Genomic DNA, 18081 nt, shown 5'->3' with positions numbered 1-18081 from the left:
GGCCAATGGGCTGAGAAGTGGCAGATGGAGTTAATTCAGATAAATGCAAGGTGCTGCATTTTGGGAAAGCAAATCTGAGCAGGACGTATACACTTAATGGTAAGGTCCTAGGGGGTGTTGCTGAACAAAAAGACCTTGGAGTGCAGGTTCATAGCTCCTTGAAAGTGGAGTCTCAGGTAGATAGGATAGTGAAGAAGGCGTTTGATATGCTTTCCTTTATTGGTCAGAGTATTGAGTACAGGAGTTGGGAGGTCATGTTGCCACTGTACAGGACATTGGTTAGGCCACTGTTGGAATATTGCGTGCAATTCTGGTCTCCTTCCTATCGGAAAGATGTTGTGAAACTTGGGAAGGGTTCAGAAAAGATTTACAAGGATGTTGCCATGGTTGGAGGATTTGAGCTATAGGGAGAGGCTGAACAGGCTGGGGCTGTTTTCCCTGGAGCATTGGAGGCTGAGGGGTGACCTTATAGAGGTTTACAAACTTATGAGGGGCATGGATAGGTTAAATAGGCAAAGATTTTTCCCTGGGGTTGGGGAGTCCAGAACTAGAGGGCATAGGTTTAAGGTGAGAGGGAAAGATATAAAAGAGATCTAAGGGGCAACCTTTTCACGCAGAAGGTGATACGTGTATGGAATGAGCTGCCAGAGGATGTGTTGAAGGCTGGTACAATTGCAACATTTAAGAGGCATTTGGATGTGTATATGAATAGGAAGTGTTTGGAGGGATATGGACTAGGTGCTGGCAGGTGGAACTAGATTGGGTTGGGATGTCTGGTTGGACCGAAGGGTCTATTTCCATGCTGTACATCGCTATGACTCTATGCTTCAAGGACACCCAGGTCTCATTGCACCTCCCCCTTTCCCAATCTACACCATTCTGATGATAAATCTGCCTTACTGTATTTGTGACCAAAGTGGGTAGCCTCACATTAATCTACATGGTATCATCTGCCATGCATTTGCCCCTTCACTTAACTCGTCCAAATCTTACCGTAACTTCTTTGCATCCTCTTCACAGCTCACTCTCTGACCCCACTTTATCTTTAAAAAAGTGATAGTAGATAGTGGATCAGTCGTTAGTTTTAAATCTGAGATTTTGTCAAGCGAGGTGTAAATGAGTATGGGCTAATAGTATGGATATGGATATTTCGGTCACAGGTCAACCATGATCCTGTTTTATGGTGGAACAGGCTTGAGGGGCTGAATGGCCTACTCCTGTTCCTATGTATCATCAGTTAACTTAGAGATATGATACATGGTTTCCTAATGAAGCCAGCTATGTTTCGGCAAGTTGACCTTTTTTTTTTAATGTAATAGGCTGCTGGGTGAGAGAATGGAAGCTTCATAAGGACATAAGAACCAGGACCAGGAATAGGCCGTCTGGCCCTTTGAGCCTGCTCCGCCATTCAATAAAATCATGGCTGATCTTTTCGTCAACTCAGATCCAATTACCCGCCTGCTCATCATAACTGTTAATTCCTTTGCTGTTCAAAAAAAAATCTATCTTTGTCTTAAAAACACTCAACAAGGTAGCCTCAACCGCTTCGCGGGGCAGGGGATTCCACAGATTCACAATCCTTTGGATGAAGAAGTTCCTCCTCAACTCCGTCCTAAATCTGCTCTGCCTTATTTTGAGGCTATGTACGCTAGTTCTAGTTTCCCCCACCAGTGTGACGCAGCACACAATCCATACTGGAAATAATTTTCCGATTTACATTTGCAACAAAATCGTAGCTGGGATTTTCATCATCTCATTTCTGAACTTGGTGAAAAATTTGATAAAGTTGTGTTCAGGTAAATTGAGCTGGAAGACCATAGACTCTGGCCTTAGGGCAGAGATGAAACAGTACACAGTTAAATTTGCAGCACTCTGAGTTGATGTCTGTATTTCTGCTTATTGTAATTCATCGCTGTCAGAATATTAGATTAGATTAGATTCCCTACAGTATGGAAACAGACCCTTTGGCCCAGCAAGTCCACACCAACCCTCCGAAGAGCAACCCACACAGACCCATTCCCCTACATTTACTCCTTCACCTAACACTACGGGCAATTTAGCATGGCCAATTCACCTAATCTGCACATTTTTGGTCTGTGGGAGGAAGCCAGAGCACCTGGAGGAAACCCACGCAGGCATGGGGAGAATGTGCAAATTCCACACAGACAGTTGCCCGAGATGGGAATTGAACCCGGGTCCCTGGCGCTGTGAGGTAGCAGTGCTAACCACTGAGCCACTAATATTGCACTCAGTAACCCCGTCCGGACTAATACCCTGACATGATATCATAGGAACTTGTGAATAAAATATCAGGGATAGAAAAATAAGAGTACTGATGTGAGTGTTGATAATAATCTGCTGTGATTGTTTGATTTGAAAGATATCCTGATACTGACACATTCTTGAAGTTAATGTTTTGTGTTTATCCTTTTCTAACGGTCCATGCTTGCATCAGTAAAATGATTAGAAATCTGAAGAACTGGGAATTGATGTTTCATGACACATACTGAGCGTTAAAGTATTGACTGTGCATGATGAGGTTTCTGTGGCATTATTGTTGGGGTGTGTGTAAAATGTCAAAGGAGTCACTGATCCCCTCTGTTACTGGGTGCGACGGCCAAGGGTGGCAGTGAGAATTGAGGTCAAAGATCAGCCATGATCTTACTGATTGGTGGACCAGGCTCATGGGACCACATGGTTTACTCCACCCCCTTCTCCTTAAGTTCTTATCAACCTCCCTGAGTCTGGTAAGGTCACGCAACAGCAGATAGAACATGATCTAATGGAGACAGCTTATCAACAAAACAAAAGAGGGCAGTAAATACACATCTGACCACCCTGTAGTTCTGGGAAAGTCTAATGAGCAATCCAAGTCTGTGATGCATAACGTTTCAAATCAACTTTGGGTATTAAAAATTGCTTCTGTAATACTTGCATTTATATCGCACTATTCACAACATCAGGATGTCCTGAAGCTCTTCACAATATTCAGTATTTGTCTTTACATCTAGTCTTTGGCAACTAATGACTAGATAAATATGGGTCATACAGCACAGAAGAGGTTTTTCCGCCCATTGAGTCTGTGATGCCCTATGCACGCTAATCCCACTTTCCAACACTTGGCCCATAACCTTTGAGTGATGACATTTCAAGGTCAGTTGGCCTGTTTTGGTTGGGAAGTAACTATCATCCAGGACACCACAGCTTCTTTCAAAGTAATGCCAAGGGATCGTTTGGATGCACCTGAGAGAGTCCTCGGTTCAAACTCTCAGCCTCTGAGAGTGTCAGCCCAGATTTTGCTTTTGAATCCTTGGAGTGGGGCTCAAACCGCCATGCCTAAGAAGTAAGAGCACCCCACAGAGCCAAGCTGAAAACTTAAATTGCATTTCCAAAGCGTTATTTATTTCTGCTTGCTTTGCTCAGTTACATACTGGGTGCAAAAATAAGAAAACTGAAGACAGCTCGTCTTGGTGTTACAGAGGGAGAAAGGCAGCCGCTCATATGTAATAGATATGCCGCACTATCCCTGCGGGAATGTAACCTTTACTTTAGACTAATGGATGGTAATGTGAGAAAAGAGAAACTAAAGGCAAACACTGCGAAAGTCAAGCAATATATTCATGTGGGAGAAATTAGTAAAGGCAATGTGCATTAAAGAAAACATCAACAGTACCTAATAAAATGGCAATAAAGGACCAATAGCCACTAGAACATAATGGAAAGTTTTAAAATAACAAATGTTAATATCTTAAGAAACCTAAAGTAGTCTAACAGCCTCAGTATATTTGATGAACTGACTCAACAACAAATGGGCTCAGTGTGGGTTTCAATACTAATTTCTCCCGTTGTGGAAATGTATATTTCTGTCTATGTTGAGGCTGCCATTGTTAACTCCAAGGGTAGATCAGTACTTTCTCTGGGGCGTGTTGGTTATTCTCCATTTCTGACCGTGACCGTGACCCTGACCCTTTCAGCAGCTGAGGGTCGTCAGGCTGGAATGTCAGGGCTTCCCTGAAGATGTTGAGCTGGCATTGTCATTGAAAAGCATGAGTCAATGCTGTGCTCTAGTTGCTACATTCTATTTCACCCCCGAATTCCCTTTATTTATATCTTCCATTCACTTTGCTTTCTTTATGCGTTAATCTTTCAGTGTCACCAGCAGAGCAAAGTCCCTTTGTAAGATAGTTGTAACCTAATGTGTTCTGCTCCCTGGAATAATATACCAAGCCCCAATTTCTTCATTCCACTTGCGTATTACTGAAATGATTGCCTCATCGCTGTCGCTTTTCATACTGCACTCATCAGGACAAATGCAAGAATGCCAAATCTCAAATAGTCACAGCACCTTATCCTGCAGGAGAAAAGGGTGCTGACTGGTTGGTAGATGAACTCTAATAGGTCAAGGTATTTCTATGGAGAAAGCAAAGAGGGAGCTACAGGCTTTCCAAGCTTATTCAGGAAAGGTGCAAGGCTGGAATGTATTCCTTTTGTTTCATGTACAACCTAACTGTCACCAGCTACAAATGTCTGCATGATAGGTCCTCAGCAGAAGTCTGGATCTCACCTAACATTGCTCTTCCTCCTGTTGTGTCATTAAATGGTTGAAAATCCTTAGAGAGATTGACAGGATTAATGCTGAAAGGCTAGAAAGTCCCAAACTAGGGCATTCTCGACTCAGGATAGCATGTTGGTCATTTTGGACTGAGTTGATGAGAAGTTTCTTGGAGCTTGGAAACCTTTGGAATTCTCAATACACAGGAGTTGACTATTCAAGACTGCGATTGAGTTTGGGCGTTGAGGGAAACATCAAATGTAGAAATTGGGAGAGTGTGTGGAATTCACTGAGGATCAGCTGTGGTTGCAGTATTTGGCAGAGTAGGAGTAAAGGACTCTGTAGCCTCCTCCTTCCCTCGTGCTTATGTTTCCTGCACACACCCAGATCAAATTCTGAGGTTTTATCAGGCTACCATGTGCTTTCACAGCACAGACCACAGCTAACTTTCGACAGACAGTCCCTGGCTAAAGCCTTGCTTTCAAAAAGGACGCCAAGGGACTTGATTATACAAGAGTAGAGACAATTAATTGGAAATAAACTAAGTGTGATGCTTATATCACAAGCTGCAATTCTTTGCATCACTCCATGATTAGTTTGCCATAAACCGTAGCAAACTGTATCCAACACTCAATAAGTAAATAATAAGTTGTTTGTTTGCAGCTGCCATGGATGGTGCTGTTTTAAAAAGGAGACAATGTTGTGTGTACAGATGGTGGGAACTTGGTGAGAAAGTAGCTCAGAATGCATCAGGCTAGCTGTCAGCTGAAGAATAATTGTACTCGGTCACATTTCCAAGTCTCTAATGGGCCAGTTGATGGAATAGTGCAGGATTTATGCTCATACTTCATCAGGTACTTTGGAACTAATGACAATCCTGCTTGTGAAAACATGAACAATGAAACATCATTTCTAATTTTGGGTAATAAGAGTCAGATTTGGACGTCACTTTGCCCATTCTGTGTTCTATGATTCCTCTCACAAGCAAATTATTCCAAGAGAGGATTCTGCAGGATTAAACTTGCTGGTAACTAATTACCGCTGCTCAATTCTTCAAAGAGTTCTGATGACAGAATTCCCATATTTAAAATATTTATTATTATTTCACTCTGCCCCTCTGTAGACAGCTTCTCTTCACTTGCATAGGTTGATGGTAAAATATTCCGGTTAAATTACATCTACCTGACAATGAACTGTGCAACATGAGATCTGCGGATGCCGTCAGGTGTACAAGTGATTGTTGAACAAGCACTGAAGCATTTGTGCAAAATTAAGAGTGTTTGAATCTTGGAACTCTGATAGAATTTTCCGAGGACTATGGAAGGTGGAGTTTCTTTAACTTTTTTTTGTGAAATAAAGCCCACATTCTAAAGAAAATTAACTCTGCAGTAGGATTGATGATCTGCTTTGCATTTCGTGATTAACAGCATTCTAATATCATACAGATGTCAACCCAGAAACACTGTTTACTCTCTGTTTGGTGTAGGTTATATTTCTATTGTCACAGGATCAGGGAATACAGGGTCAAACTCACTCAACAACCTCCACCACTTTGGTTCTAATTGACCATGAGGTTTTAAATCCTGTGCTCACAGTTTTGAGAATTTCTGCCTTTTCTATGTAATATTGTTTTAACCATTAACCTTGTTCTGTTTTCTGAGCATGAATCAGTTATGAGTGATTAAACCCAGTTATATTTTACAAATGATGCAATTGCCTGAGGTGAAAGTTTATATTTGTACGTATGCCTGTATCTTTTGCAGTTGTGCATACACAGCATATATGGTTAGCACATATCTTGGTATCATTTAAAACACATGGAATTATAGAAGCTAACAGCATGTTTTGGGACTGTTTGGATTGTGATTGTGTTGGATCTTTGAAGGAGCTGTTTAATTTCGTTCCAACGTCTTGCCCAGAACTCTGCAAATTAATTATTTTCAAATAATTGACTTTCAAAACGTCCTATGGAACCTGATGGTGCTATATGCTGTAACACGCTCCAGTTTATTTGCCACTTATTTTGGATTTGGTTGCTGACTCTGCTCCCAGCTGGAAATAATTTTTCTGTACACGCTGACTCTAAACTCCCCCCAACTTTGAATACCTTCATTTAGGTCTCCCCTTACCTTCTTTGCTCGACAATCTCACTTTGTGCAGTCAGTCATCACAGTGGAAGGGTAATCACTGAAACGCAAGGTAACTCTTTCGCTGATTGATGTAATCAGGGCTGGTCACACAGCCAATCAAAACATTTGGGCTCTCTCATATAGTCCTTTGAGCATAGCTTTATTACGTGCAAGGATCATCCACATGCATTTTCCAGTGTCATATTACTCCTGAGTGTGAAGGTTCCTTATGATACTGGCATTCTGTTGAATTTGGATTAGGGTGTATCTAAAGGCTATTTAATTGTGGTCCTAAGGGATTTAGAATTTAATGAATTTATGCTAATGATGCAACATTGGCCCCTTGGACTCGTGTTGCATTTTCCTAAAAAACTGAGAGTTTGGCAGGCACGTGAAAAAATTTGCATAGGTTGTTTCAACGCTCACCCTGTTGATCCTCCTTATTTCTCCTTCAGTTTATTCACTATTTATTGTAGGTCTGGCAACTTGTTTGGTACCAATCCAGCATACGAGCCTCACTGAGTTTATTTCACTGAGAAGGGAAGGTGATCTGATCTTGGCTCAGAATAAAAAGCATTGATTTTAGTGAAATGATGTTATCCTGCTGTAATGAGATATCCCCACTTTGCAATGAAGTGCATGGCATTTTGTAGCATAATTCAGTTCAAGGGTTACAAGGACGCAGCTGTCAATGTACACGGTTAAAATAGCTAATAGTAGTTAATGGACAAGTTAAGTTAAATAAAAAAGGATAAGCAGTTCTGTAAAACCTGTACCCCCCCCCCCTCCCCACAAAGGAACAATTGTGTTCAGTCACAGAGCAGGCTTTGTGTGGGTGGAATACAATGTAGTGACCGTGTAAATCTTGGATGGATATTTTACAATGAAGTGGTTTTACTGCCCACAATCAGGAACAGATGACAGTCTATTAAACAAACACATTGGTAGTTTACATATAAGACATGAAAACAAAATCCAAAGCAGCATTAAGAAATGGTAATGATCAGGAATAAAACCTTATTGATGAATGGAGTGACAAGAACAAGGATGCTAATCAGCTGCCTCAGATCAAGCCCTCAGTCTAACATAATGATCTGCATGTACAATGGTCAGTAATTTTGTTTCATTTTCATAGTTATAATTCAGTCTGGGTTCATCGCAAACATTTGCGATGATCCAATGGAAGAATTCAATCCAAGTCAAGAAGTTTTGTGTTGGCTCTTTTTTCAAGGGGGTTGGAGTATAAGAATAGGGAAGTCTTACTGCAGCTATACAAAGGGGGTGGTGAGACCACATTTTCAGTATTCCGAGCAATTTTAGTCCCTTATTAAAGGAGAGATTTTATGTCATTGGAGACAGTTCAGAGAAGATTTGCAAGAATGATCCCTGGTACAGAGGGATCGTCTTATGAGCAAAGGTTATTCAGGTTGGGACTCTACTCACTGGAGTTTATAAAAATGAGAGGTAATCTCATTGAGACATTTGGGATTCTTAAGGGGCTTGACAGGGTCAACACTGCGAGGATGTTTCCCCTTATGTGAGAGTCCAGGACCAGAGGGCATGGTCTCAGAATAGAGACCAATTTCAGATTGAGATAAGGAGGAATTTCTTCTCTCAGAGGGTTGTGAGTCTTTGGAACTCCTTGCCACAGAGAGCTGTCGGGCAGAGTCCTTGTGTACATTTAAGGCTGAGATCGAGAGATTCTTGATCAGTCAGGGAATCAAGGGCTATGGAGAAAGGGCAGGAAAGTGGACATGAGGAATGTTGGATCAGCCAAGATCTTATAGAATGACACAGCAGGCTTGAGGGGCTGAATGGCCTACTCTGGTTCCTATTTCTCGTGGTCTAACAGAAAAGGAAAAACTGTTTCCACTAGCAGGTCAGTGATTTCAAATATCTCACAAAAAAACAAAGTTTTGTTTTAAAAATGGTGAATTGTTGGTGATCCTGGGATGTGCTGCCTGAAGGATCTGGAAGCAGATTCAACAGGGACTTTCAAAAGGAAATTGGATAAACACCCAAAAATAATGCTGGGGAACAGGGAAACAGCAAGTGGCACCAATCAGATAGCACAGAAACAATGGGTTGAATGGCCTCCTTGTGTACTATATTCCTCAATGATTCTATTTTGCTGAGAAATATTATAATGGGTGATTGAGTTACAAAAATTGCACATGCCAGAAACAGCCCAACTCATCACTACTCTTATTAATCTTTGAGGCCCTCCAAGCCTGTGTGAGCACATTTTGCCCTTCCATACTGAACTTTATTCACTTACAGAATCCGTATCCCTCTATTCCCTCCCTATTCATGTATTTATCCAGGTGCTTCTTGAATGCTGTTATTGTGTCTGCCTCCACCACCTCCTCTGGCAGCGCGTCCCAGGCACTCACCACCCTGTGTGTGAAAAACTCTGCCTCACACATCTCTTTTAAACTCACTCTCCCCCCTCTCGCCCCTTCCCCCTGCACTTTGAACCTGTATTCCCTGGTAACTGACCCCTCCACTTTGGGAAAAGGCCTCATACTTTCCGCTCGATCCATTCCATTCACAATCCTATAAACTTATATCAGGTTGCCCCTCAACCTCTTGTGTTCCAGTAAAAACAAACCCAATTTATCCAATCTTTCGTCATCGCTAAAATCCCCCGTACCAGGCAACAACTTGGTAAACCTTTTCAGTGCCTCTCCAAAGCCTCCACATCCTTCTGGTAGTGTGGTGACCAGAACTATATGCAACAATCTGAGTGTGGTCTAACTAAAGTTCTATAAAGCTGCAGCATCACTTGTATATCCCTATATTCAATGCCCATTCCAACCAAGGCAAACATGCTATTGGCGGTTTTTACCACCTTATCTACCTGCCACATTCAGTTATCTGTGGACCTGCACACCCAGATCCCTCTGCATATCAAGGCTCCTAAGGTTCTGCCATTCACTGTATAATTTCCACCTGTATTTGCCTTCCAAAATCACGTCACATTTGTCCAGAATAAACTCCATCTGCTATTTTTCTACCCATGTCTCCAACTGATCTATATTCTGCTGTATCCTCTGACAATCTCCCTCACTATCCGCAACTCCACCAATCTTTGTATCGTCTGCAAATCAGCTACGTTTTCTTCTAAATCATTTATGTAGACCACGACCAGCAAAGGTCCCAGTACTGATCCTTGGGGAACACCACTAGTCACAACCCTACATTCTGAAAAGCATCCTTCCACCGCTCCCCTCTGTCTCCAATGACTAAGCCAGTTCTGTATTCATCTTGCCAGCTCACTCCCCAATACCATGTGACTTTACCTTTTGTACCAGTCTGCCTTGTCAAAGACATCACTGAAGTCTATGTAAAAAACCTCAATCACTTTTCTCTCATCAATCATTTTTGTCACCACCTCGAAAAAACTCAATCAAGTTAGTGACGCATCGTTAATAAGTCCTTTTGCTTCTAAATGCGTGTCAAATTGTTATTAAATGCATATAGAATTACATATAGATAATTTTTAATGTTGTTTTCCTGTCTTCCTCCAGCTCAGTCCCGCTGTCATGGACACTGTTCTGAAGGGTACGTTCAATGCTACTTTAACCAATCCACTCCTGAACCCGCTGCCAATTCCAACGCATCCTGACCCGCCATTATTCCAGGACATCTGACCCAGATCTGACCTTCAAATCATGTCAAATGGTAAGTCATTGTGTCATTCAGCATGGAAACAGCCCTTTCAGCCCAACTGGTCCATGCTGATCAGGGATAGCAAAGGGAACTTGTGCATGGAGTCTGAGCAGATAGGGGAGTTTTTTGCTTTGGTTTTCACCAAGGAATGGGAACTTATTGTGAATGAAAACTTGGAGGAGCTGGGATACAGTCTTGATCAGATCAAGATTGATGAAGATGATGTGCTAGAAATTTTGGAAAACATTGAGACTGATAAGTCCCCAGGGCCAGACCAGATTTACTCTAGGCTGCTCTGGGAAGGGGGAAAGGAGGTTGCTAAGCCGCTGGCGAGGATATTTGCCTCCTCACTCTCCACAGGAGTTGTACTGGAGGATTGGAAGGAGGTGAATGTTGTTCCTTTTTCCAAGAAGGGTAATAGGGAAATCCCTGGTAATTACAAACCAGTCAGTCTTACATCTGTGGTCAGCAATGTTGTGGAAAGAATTCTGAGGGATAGGATTTATGACTATTTGGCAAAGCATAATGTGATTAAAGGCAGTCAGCATGGCTTTGTGAGGGGCAGGTCATGCCTCACAAATCTTATTGAGTTCTTTGAGGAGGTGTCAAGACAGGTTAACAACGGTCGAGGTGTATGTGGACTTCTGCAAGGCATTTGATAGGGTTCCCCATGGTAGGCTCATTCATAAAGTCAGGAAGTATCTGATACAGGGAGATTTGGCTATCTGGATTCAGAATTGGCTGGCTGACAGAAGGCAGAGAGTGGTTGTAGTTGGAAAGTATTCTGCCTGGAGGACAGTGTTGAGTGGGGTCCCGCAGGGCTCTGTTCTTGGGCCTCTGCTCTTTGTAGTTTTTATAAGTGACTTGGATGAGGAGGTTGAGGGGTGGGTTAGTAAATTTGCAGATGACGTTGAGGTTGGAGGTGTCATCGATAGTATCGAGGGCTATTGCAGGCTGCAGCGCGACATTGACAGGATGCAGAGCTGGGCTGAGAAATGGTAGATGGAGTTCAATCTGGATAAATGTGAAGTGATGCATTTTGGAAGGTCGAACTCGAATGCTGAATATAGGATTAAAGACAGGATTCTTGGCAGTGTGGAGGAACAGAGGGATCTTGGTGTTCAAGTACATTGATCCCTCAAAGTTGCCACCCAAGTGGACAGGGTTGTTAAGAAAGCATATGGTGTTTTGGCTTTCATTAACAGGGGGATTGAGTTTAAGAGCCATGAGGTTTTGCTGCAGCTCTACAAGTCCCTGGTGAGACCACACTTGGAATATTGCGTTCAGTTCTGCTCGCCCTTTATAGGAAAGATGTGGAGGCTTTGGAGAGGGTGCAAAGAAGGTTTACCAGGATGCTGCCTGGACTGGAGGGCTTGCCTTATGCAGAAAGGTTGAATAAGCTCAGACATTTCTCTCTGGAGAGAAGGAGGAAGAGAGGAGACCTGATTGAGGTGTACAAAATAATGAGAGGAATAGATAGAGTCAATAGCCAGAGACTTTTCCCCACGGCAGGATTAACTAGTACGAGAAGTCATAATTTGATGATATTAGGAGGAAGATAGAAAGGAGACATCAGAGGTAGGTTCTTTACATAGAGAGTTGTGAATGCATTGCCAGCTGTGGTGGTGGAAGCAGAGTCATTGGGGACATTTAAGCGACTGCTGGACATGCACATGGATAGCAGTGAGTTGAGGAGTGTATAGGTTAAGTTACTATATTTTACATTAGGATTAAATCTCAGCACAACATTGTGGGCCTAAGGGCCTGTTCTGTGCTGTACGTTTCTATGTTCTATGTTCTATGAAATAGTCCCATTTGCCCCATATTCCTCTCAACCTTTCTTGTCCATGTCCCCAGGCAAATTCCAGTAACTCACCCCAGCTCTGAAACCTTGGCTTTCAGGACAAATCCTATTGTGCTTGTCAGCTTATAAATCTGTGTGCGATCACAACTGGTGTAAGAAATCAGATTTACCTGAGGCTTCTATGTAAGGTAACCATAGTCCCAGAGGGTGACCGTCTGATTAGAGAGAGAGAGAGAGAGAGATGACTGGTGATGGTTTAATCTGAGGGTCACCATGTCTCAGGTGAGGGGGTCAATTGAGAAGCAAAGTCCTTCATGGTAGCCTCAGCCGGTGTGGGAGTTGAACCCACGCTGTAGACAGTATTTTGTATCGCAAACCAGCTGTCCAACCAACTCAGCTAACTGATGCTCTGCCCCTCTATAACTTTGGTGTGCCAGAAAGAGAATATTTTGTTAGAAGGGAAACTGGGAATCAGATGGTTAAAGCCAAAATTCTGTGGATGTTGGAACAATATAAAACGCTGGATAGACCAGCAGACCTGGCTGCAAGTGAGGAGATTTGATTGGGTGGGGGGGAGGGGGGGAAGTGGAGGACCGGAAGGAGCTGCTGCTAAAATGGAAAGGTCTGTGTCAAGCTGCTTCAGTATGGAGTTGATAAAGTGTGGAGCTGGAAAGGCACAGCAGGTCAGGCAGCATCGGAGGAGCAGGGAAGTCGACGTTTCGGGTCAGGACCCTGATGAAGTCAAGTCCTGATGAAGGGTCCTGACCCGAAACGTCGACTTCCCTGCTCCTCTGATGCTGCCTGACCTGCTGTGCCTTTCCTGCTCCACACTATATCATCTCTGACTGCCCACGTCTGCAGTCCTTCCTATCTCCATGCCTCAGTATGGAGCAGCTCTCTGAAACGTGCTGATAGTTAAAAACGGAAAGCAGCCCATGGTTGGTTTGGAATTGAGGTAACCATGGGAAGGGATTTCCATTGCCAGGTCCTTTATGTCTGGCTTGGTTTGTCGCTCTCCCCTCTCTGCAACTTTAGCTGATGAACCTTACCTCCTCTACTCTCTACATAGGTATTGAGAGTCATTCCAACTCTGGCTACTTCACTATAGTGCTTGACTTTTGTTACATTCTCCTCTTCTCCACCTCCCCCAACAGCCTTGTCTTGTTTACTTTACTGTCAGTGGAGAGGACCCACTCTTTCCCTTTTGTACATTACTTTACAGCCATTTAAAGAACATCTCTTTTTCTCTTTCTCCACCATTCATAACCCCTTTGTCTTTTCTACTAGGTCGCTCTGCCATCTGTTCCCTTCTCCTGGCTCTGCCTCTGTCAAAAATATACATAAAAACATTTTGCAACATTTTTCAGCTCTGAAGTCATACTGGACCCGAAACGTTCACTCTATTTTCCTCTCTACAGGTGCTGCCAGATCTGTTGAGTTTCTCCAGCAGTTCCTGTTGTGCTCCTTCATGAGTTTAACTGGTTGCCCAATTTGCGGACATCTTGCCCACTGCCCACCTCCCCCCACCGAGAGCAGCATCCCCGGAGCCATCCCCACAATGTTCCTGCTTATTCCCCCCCTCCCTCCAAACCCACCACCATGGGACTGGGCAACACTCTGGCCAGTGATTAACCTCAATGCTTCTTTATCAGAGCTAGCTAACTATAGATGAGTAGAAGGAACAAAATCAGAAGGTTGGAGGAGGAGGAGGAGGAGGACAAAGGGGTGGTTTAAGGACATAGAACATAGAACATTACAGCACAGTTCAGGCCCTTCGACCCTCAATGTTATGCTGACCTGTGGAACCAATCTGAAGCTCATCTAACCTACACTATTCCATTCTCATCCATATGCTATCCAGGTTTGTGGGAGAGTGAACGGCAGGGCTATTTCTATGTGTCTTCGTGCAAATGTCACCAGACCTATTAATGCAGAACTGCAGGCCCATGTTCTCTGGACAGGAATTCAAATCCCACCAGGAGAGATGGTGAAATTTGAATTTAGTGCAAACCTGAGAATAAAAAAAAACTAGTCTAGTGACAAGCTAATTGCAAAAACTCGTCTGTGTCACAAAATCTGCTTACTTGATCTGACCTACTTGTGACTCCAGACTCACCTCAAGGTGGTTTGATTCTTAACTGCCCTATGGGTATAAATGCTGACCTATCCAGATACACCCACATCCCATAAACGAATACAACAAAATGATGTACTCAGACAAGGTAACAAGGTGGGTCTGGAGGAGCTGCAAATAACAATAACAGAATGATTACCAACACACACTGACTGAGAACATGGGAGTGCCATTAGGATCTGACATTGTTGAATTCACTGTTGAGTCCAGAAGTTTATAAAATACCTCAATTAAAGCTATGGTGCTGCTCCTAGACACAGGTTAACTTTGGCTTTTATGAGTTAGCAATAAAATAATACTTTTGTTTCAGACAGAGGAATGGCCTTTGGAGTAGTAAACCAGAGCAATATTCCTTCATCATTTCAGGAATTAAAACTGAAATGCTCAAATTACATAGGAAGGCTTCTTGAAACTGTTTTCAAAATTGATAAAAGTCAAACTCAGGCATTTCTTAAGCAGTGGTGTCAGTGTATGCTTCAAATCAGTGTCTGAAAAGAACAAACTCACTGCAGAAACTGGAAAGGAATGCAAACAAGGAAGGGGTGTGTGTGTGTGTTTATTGGTGTGTGTCTGTGTATGTGTCTGTGTGTGTGCATGTGTGATTTGTGTGTGTGTTTATTGGTATGTGTCTGTATGTGTGCAAGTGTGATTTGTGTGTGTGTTTATTGGTATGTGCCTGTATGTGTGCAAGTGTGATTTGTGTGTGTGTTTATTGGTATGTGCCTGTATGTGTGCAAGTGTGATTTGTGTGTGTGTTTATTGGTATGTGCCTGTATGTGTGCAAGTGTGATTTGTGTGTGTGTTTATTGGTATGTGCCTGTATGTGTGCAAGTGTGATTTGTGTGTGTGTTTATTGGTATGTGCCTGTATGTGTGCAAGTGTGATTTGTGTGTGTGTTTATTGGTATGTGCCTGTATGTGTGCAAGTGTGATTTGTGTGTGTGTTTATTGGTATGTGCCTGTATGTGTGCAAGTGTGATTTGTGTGTGTGTTTATTGGTATGTGCCTGTATGTGTGCAAGTGTGATTTGTGTGTGTGTTTATTGGTATGTGTCTGTATGTGTGCATGTGTGAGTGTGTGTCTGCGTGTGTCTGTATGTGTGCGCATGGGGTTTGTGTGTGTGTGTCTGTGTGTGTGTATGTGTGTGTATGTACGTGTGCGTGTGTGTGTGTGTAGGGCTGTTGTGGGGGTTGGTGTGTGTGGAGAGGGGTTACTAGTTGTTTAAGGCCTGTGGAGCCTGGGCATGAACTGGCCTCTGTGATTCATACGGTCTGGTTCCTGTGCTATTAAGGGCGATAAATCAGCTAGCAAGTTCTCAGTCGAGCTATAACTCCCTTTTCATTCTTATAAATCTCCCGAGGCAGCAAGAAATTAGTGAAGTCAGTTCATTGATCTTGCAAGGTTAATGTTAAATTGGCAACAAAAGTTATTATTGGCCACTGGGACAGTTCAAAGAAGTTTTGGAGCTGGTCAGTGTACCTCTTACAGTGCATTATCTGATGACATGCTGTCATTATGTTGTATTGGTGCTTTCATATTCAGCCTATTAATCTAATGACTAACTGTTCCATTCTCTCAGCACTGAGCATTCACTGAAGTGTCTACACTTAATGCAGCCAGTTATTTATATGTGTACATACATCGCTTTCCTTAGTCTTTCATCAGGAGGGGTTCTTTACTTCTTCAGCTAATCAAAATGAAATAACTCATGCAGTGTTTGATCAAATCCCAGGAGTGTATAAATCAAGGTGTAGTTTGTGTGCACTTCACAAAGACCACAGAGTGCTACTATTGTCGAAATGTTGACTGCACCTTTGTTACAAACGATCGATGGCTATCAAGTTTGCTTACAAAGACACTTTGTAGCTGCATTCTTGTTTAACATTGGTAAGTAGTGCATTAAATTTAAAAAAAAAGAAATTCATCTCTATGACGTGGGTATTGCTGGCTACGCCAGCATTTATTGCACATCCCTAATTACAAGGGTAGTTGAGAGTCATTGCTGTTAGTCTGGAGTTCACGTTTAGACCAGGCTGGTAAGGATGGCTGTTTCCTTCCCTAAAGGATATCAGTGAACAGGTTGGATATCTTTTCCCCGACAATTATTTCATGGTCATCGGCAGACTCTAAATTCCAGATTTTTGTTGGAAATTTTCCATCTCTCATGATGGGATTTGAATCTAGGTCTCCCTGGGTCTCTAGATTAATAGTCTAGTAATGATACTGCAAAGACCACCCCATCCTCCAATGCACAGAAACAGGCTGTTCAGCCCATTTGATGTTTATGCTTCATGTGTACTTCCCCCTACCATTCCCAGTTAATGCACCCATGTATTCCTTTCTCATTCACCATTTTATCCAGCTTCTCATAAATGGACCAATACTATTCAGCTGATCCACTCCACATTTTGCTGTTTCCATGTTCTCATTAGATAAAAAAACTCTTCCCCTGGATTGGACTTATTAGTGACTACCTTCTTATATGAACGAACCCTAGTTTTACACTGGCTAACTTTTAATGTTGGTGAATGGGATCTCACCCACTTGTTGTTCAGGAACCCCTGCACTACCCATATTGATGAAGGACTGCTGGAATTAAATGGAAAGCATCGCTCCTTCCCTGGGATTTAGGATCCTGAGAGCAGAGCTGACCTCTCAGAGGCACCAGGGGCTACGATAGTTCCCTCCCAGGAGCTAACCATCACCAAGCCATTGACAGGGTGGGGAGGTTGGACGGCTGTCAGAGTGAGTCAGAAAGTAACTCTGAGTGAGCGACCCCCTTCTTGATGTTAGATGTCTCAATTAGGCAGAACTCCACCTCCGGGCATAAATAATACCAGCATTTTTATCAATTTTTTAATATAGAATCTCTATAGCATGGAAGCAGGCCATTCGGCCCAGCAAGTCCACACCAACTCTCCGAAGATCATCCCACCCAGACACACCCTATCCCTGTATTTTCCATGGCTCACCCATCTAATTTACACACCTCTGGAGATTATGGGCAATTTAAGCATGGCCAATTCACCTCACCTACATCTCTTTGGACTGTGGGAGGAAACCCAGGCAGACACAGGGAGAATGTGTAAACTCCACACAGACAGTCACCCGAGGCTGGGATTGACCCTGGGTCATTGGTGCTGTAAGGCTGCAGTGTTAACCACTGTGCCACTCCTGTTTCTGATGTCTGTGTATCTGACCATAGGTGAACATGAGTGAAATGTTTGAAAGGTTCGCTTTTCTAAATTATTACAAGAACTCCCAACAATTTGTGTTCAGAATGATTAGGGGACAAATTGGTGAGGGCGCTTAAGTATCGTGGCTCTACTTTCCCCAGGAGACTCCTTCAATGACTAGCATCCCATAAAGTTGGATGGCGAAATGCCTCTTGGGATAAGTGGGAACTTCCCAGAACAGGAAATTGGGGTTAGATTCTTCACGGTTGCAAAATGGGGTCTTGCGAATTGACTGAAAATGTGTTGCTGGAAAAGCACAGCAGGTCAGGCAGCATCCAAAGAACAGGAGCATCGACGTTTCGGGCATAAGCCCTTCTTCAGAAATGAGGACAGGCTAAGATAAAAGGTAGGGAGGAGGGACTTGAGGGAGGGGCGTTGGAAATGCGATAGGTGGAAGGAGGTCAAGGTGAGGGTGATAGGCCAGAGTGGGGTGGGGGCGGAGAGGTCAGGAAGAAGATTGCAGGTTAGGAAGGCGGTGCTGAGTTCGAGGGATTTGACTGAGACAAGGTGGGGGGAGGGGAAATGAGGAAACTGGAGAAATCTGAGTTCATCCCT

At 43.1% G+C, this 18081-nt stretch overlaps 1 protein-coding gene across 3 annotated transcripts in view; it reads left to right on the top strand.

Moving 5' to 3' along the window:
• Positions 1 to 18081, top strand: part of stpg2 (sperm-tail PG-rich repeat containing 2) — a 338448-nt gene that overhangs the window by 312071 nt on the left and 8296 nt on the right. For 2 of the 3 annotated variants that reach the window (XM_043674438.1, XM_043674437.1), the window contains one exon: positions 10212 to 10365. In XM_043674438.1, coding sequence (XP_043530373.1) covers positions 10212 to 10334 — 123 coding nt within the window. In that variant the 3' untranslated portion in view covers positions 10335 to 10365. Of the gene's footprint in view, positions 1 to 10211; positions 10366 to 18081 lie in introns of those variants that run through there. The other variant, XR_006309111.1, reaches the window with a different exon arrangement.

Source organism: Chiloscyllium plagiosum, chromosome 32, assembly GCF_004010195.1.
Source record: "Chiloscyllium plagiosum isolate BGI_BamShark_2017 chromosome 32, ASM401019v2, whole genome shotgun sequence".
Classification (NCBI taxonomy): Eukaryota; Metazoa; Chordata; class Chondrichthyes; order Orectolobiformes; family Hemiscylliidae; genus Chiloscyllium; species Chiloscyllium plagiosum.
Note: the sequence above shows the minus strand (reverse complement) of the source record. Positions and strands in the feature narration are given on the sequence as shown.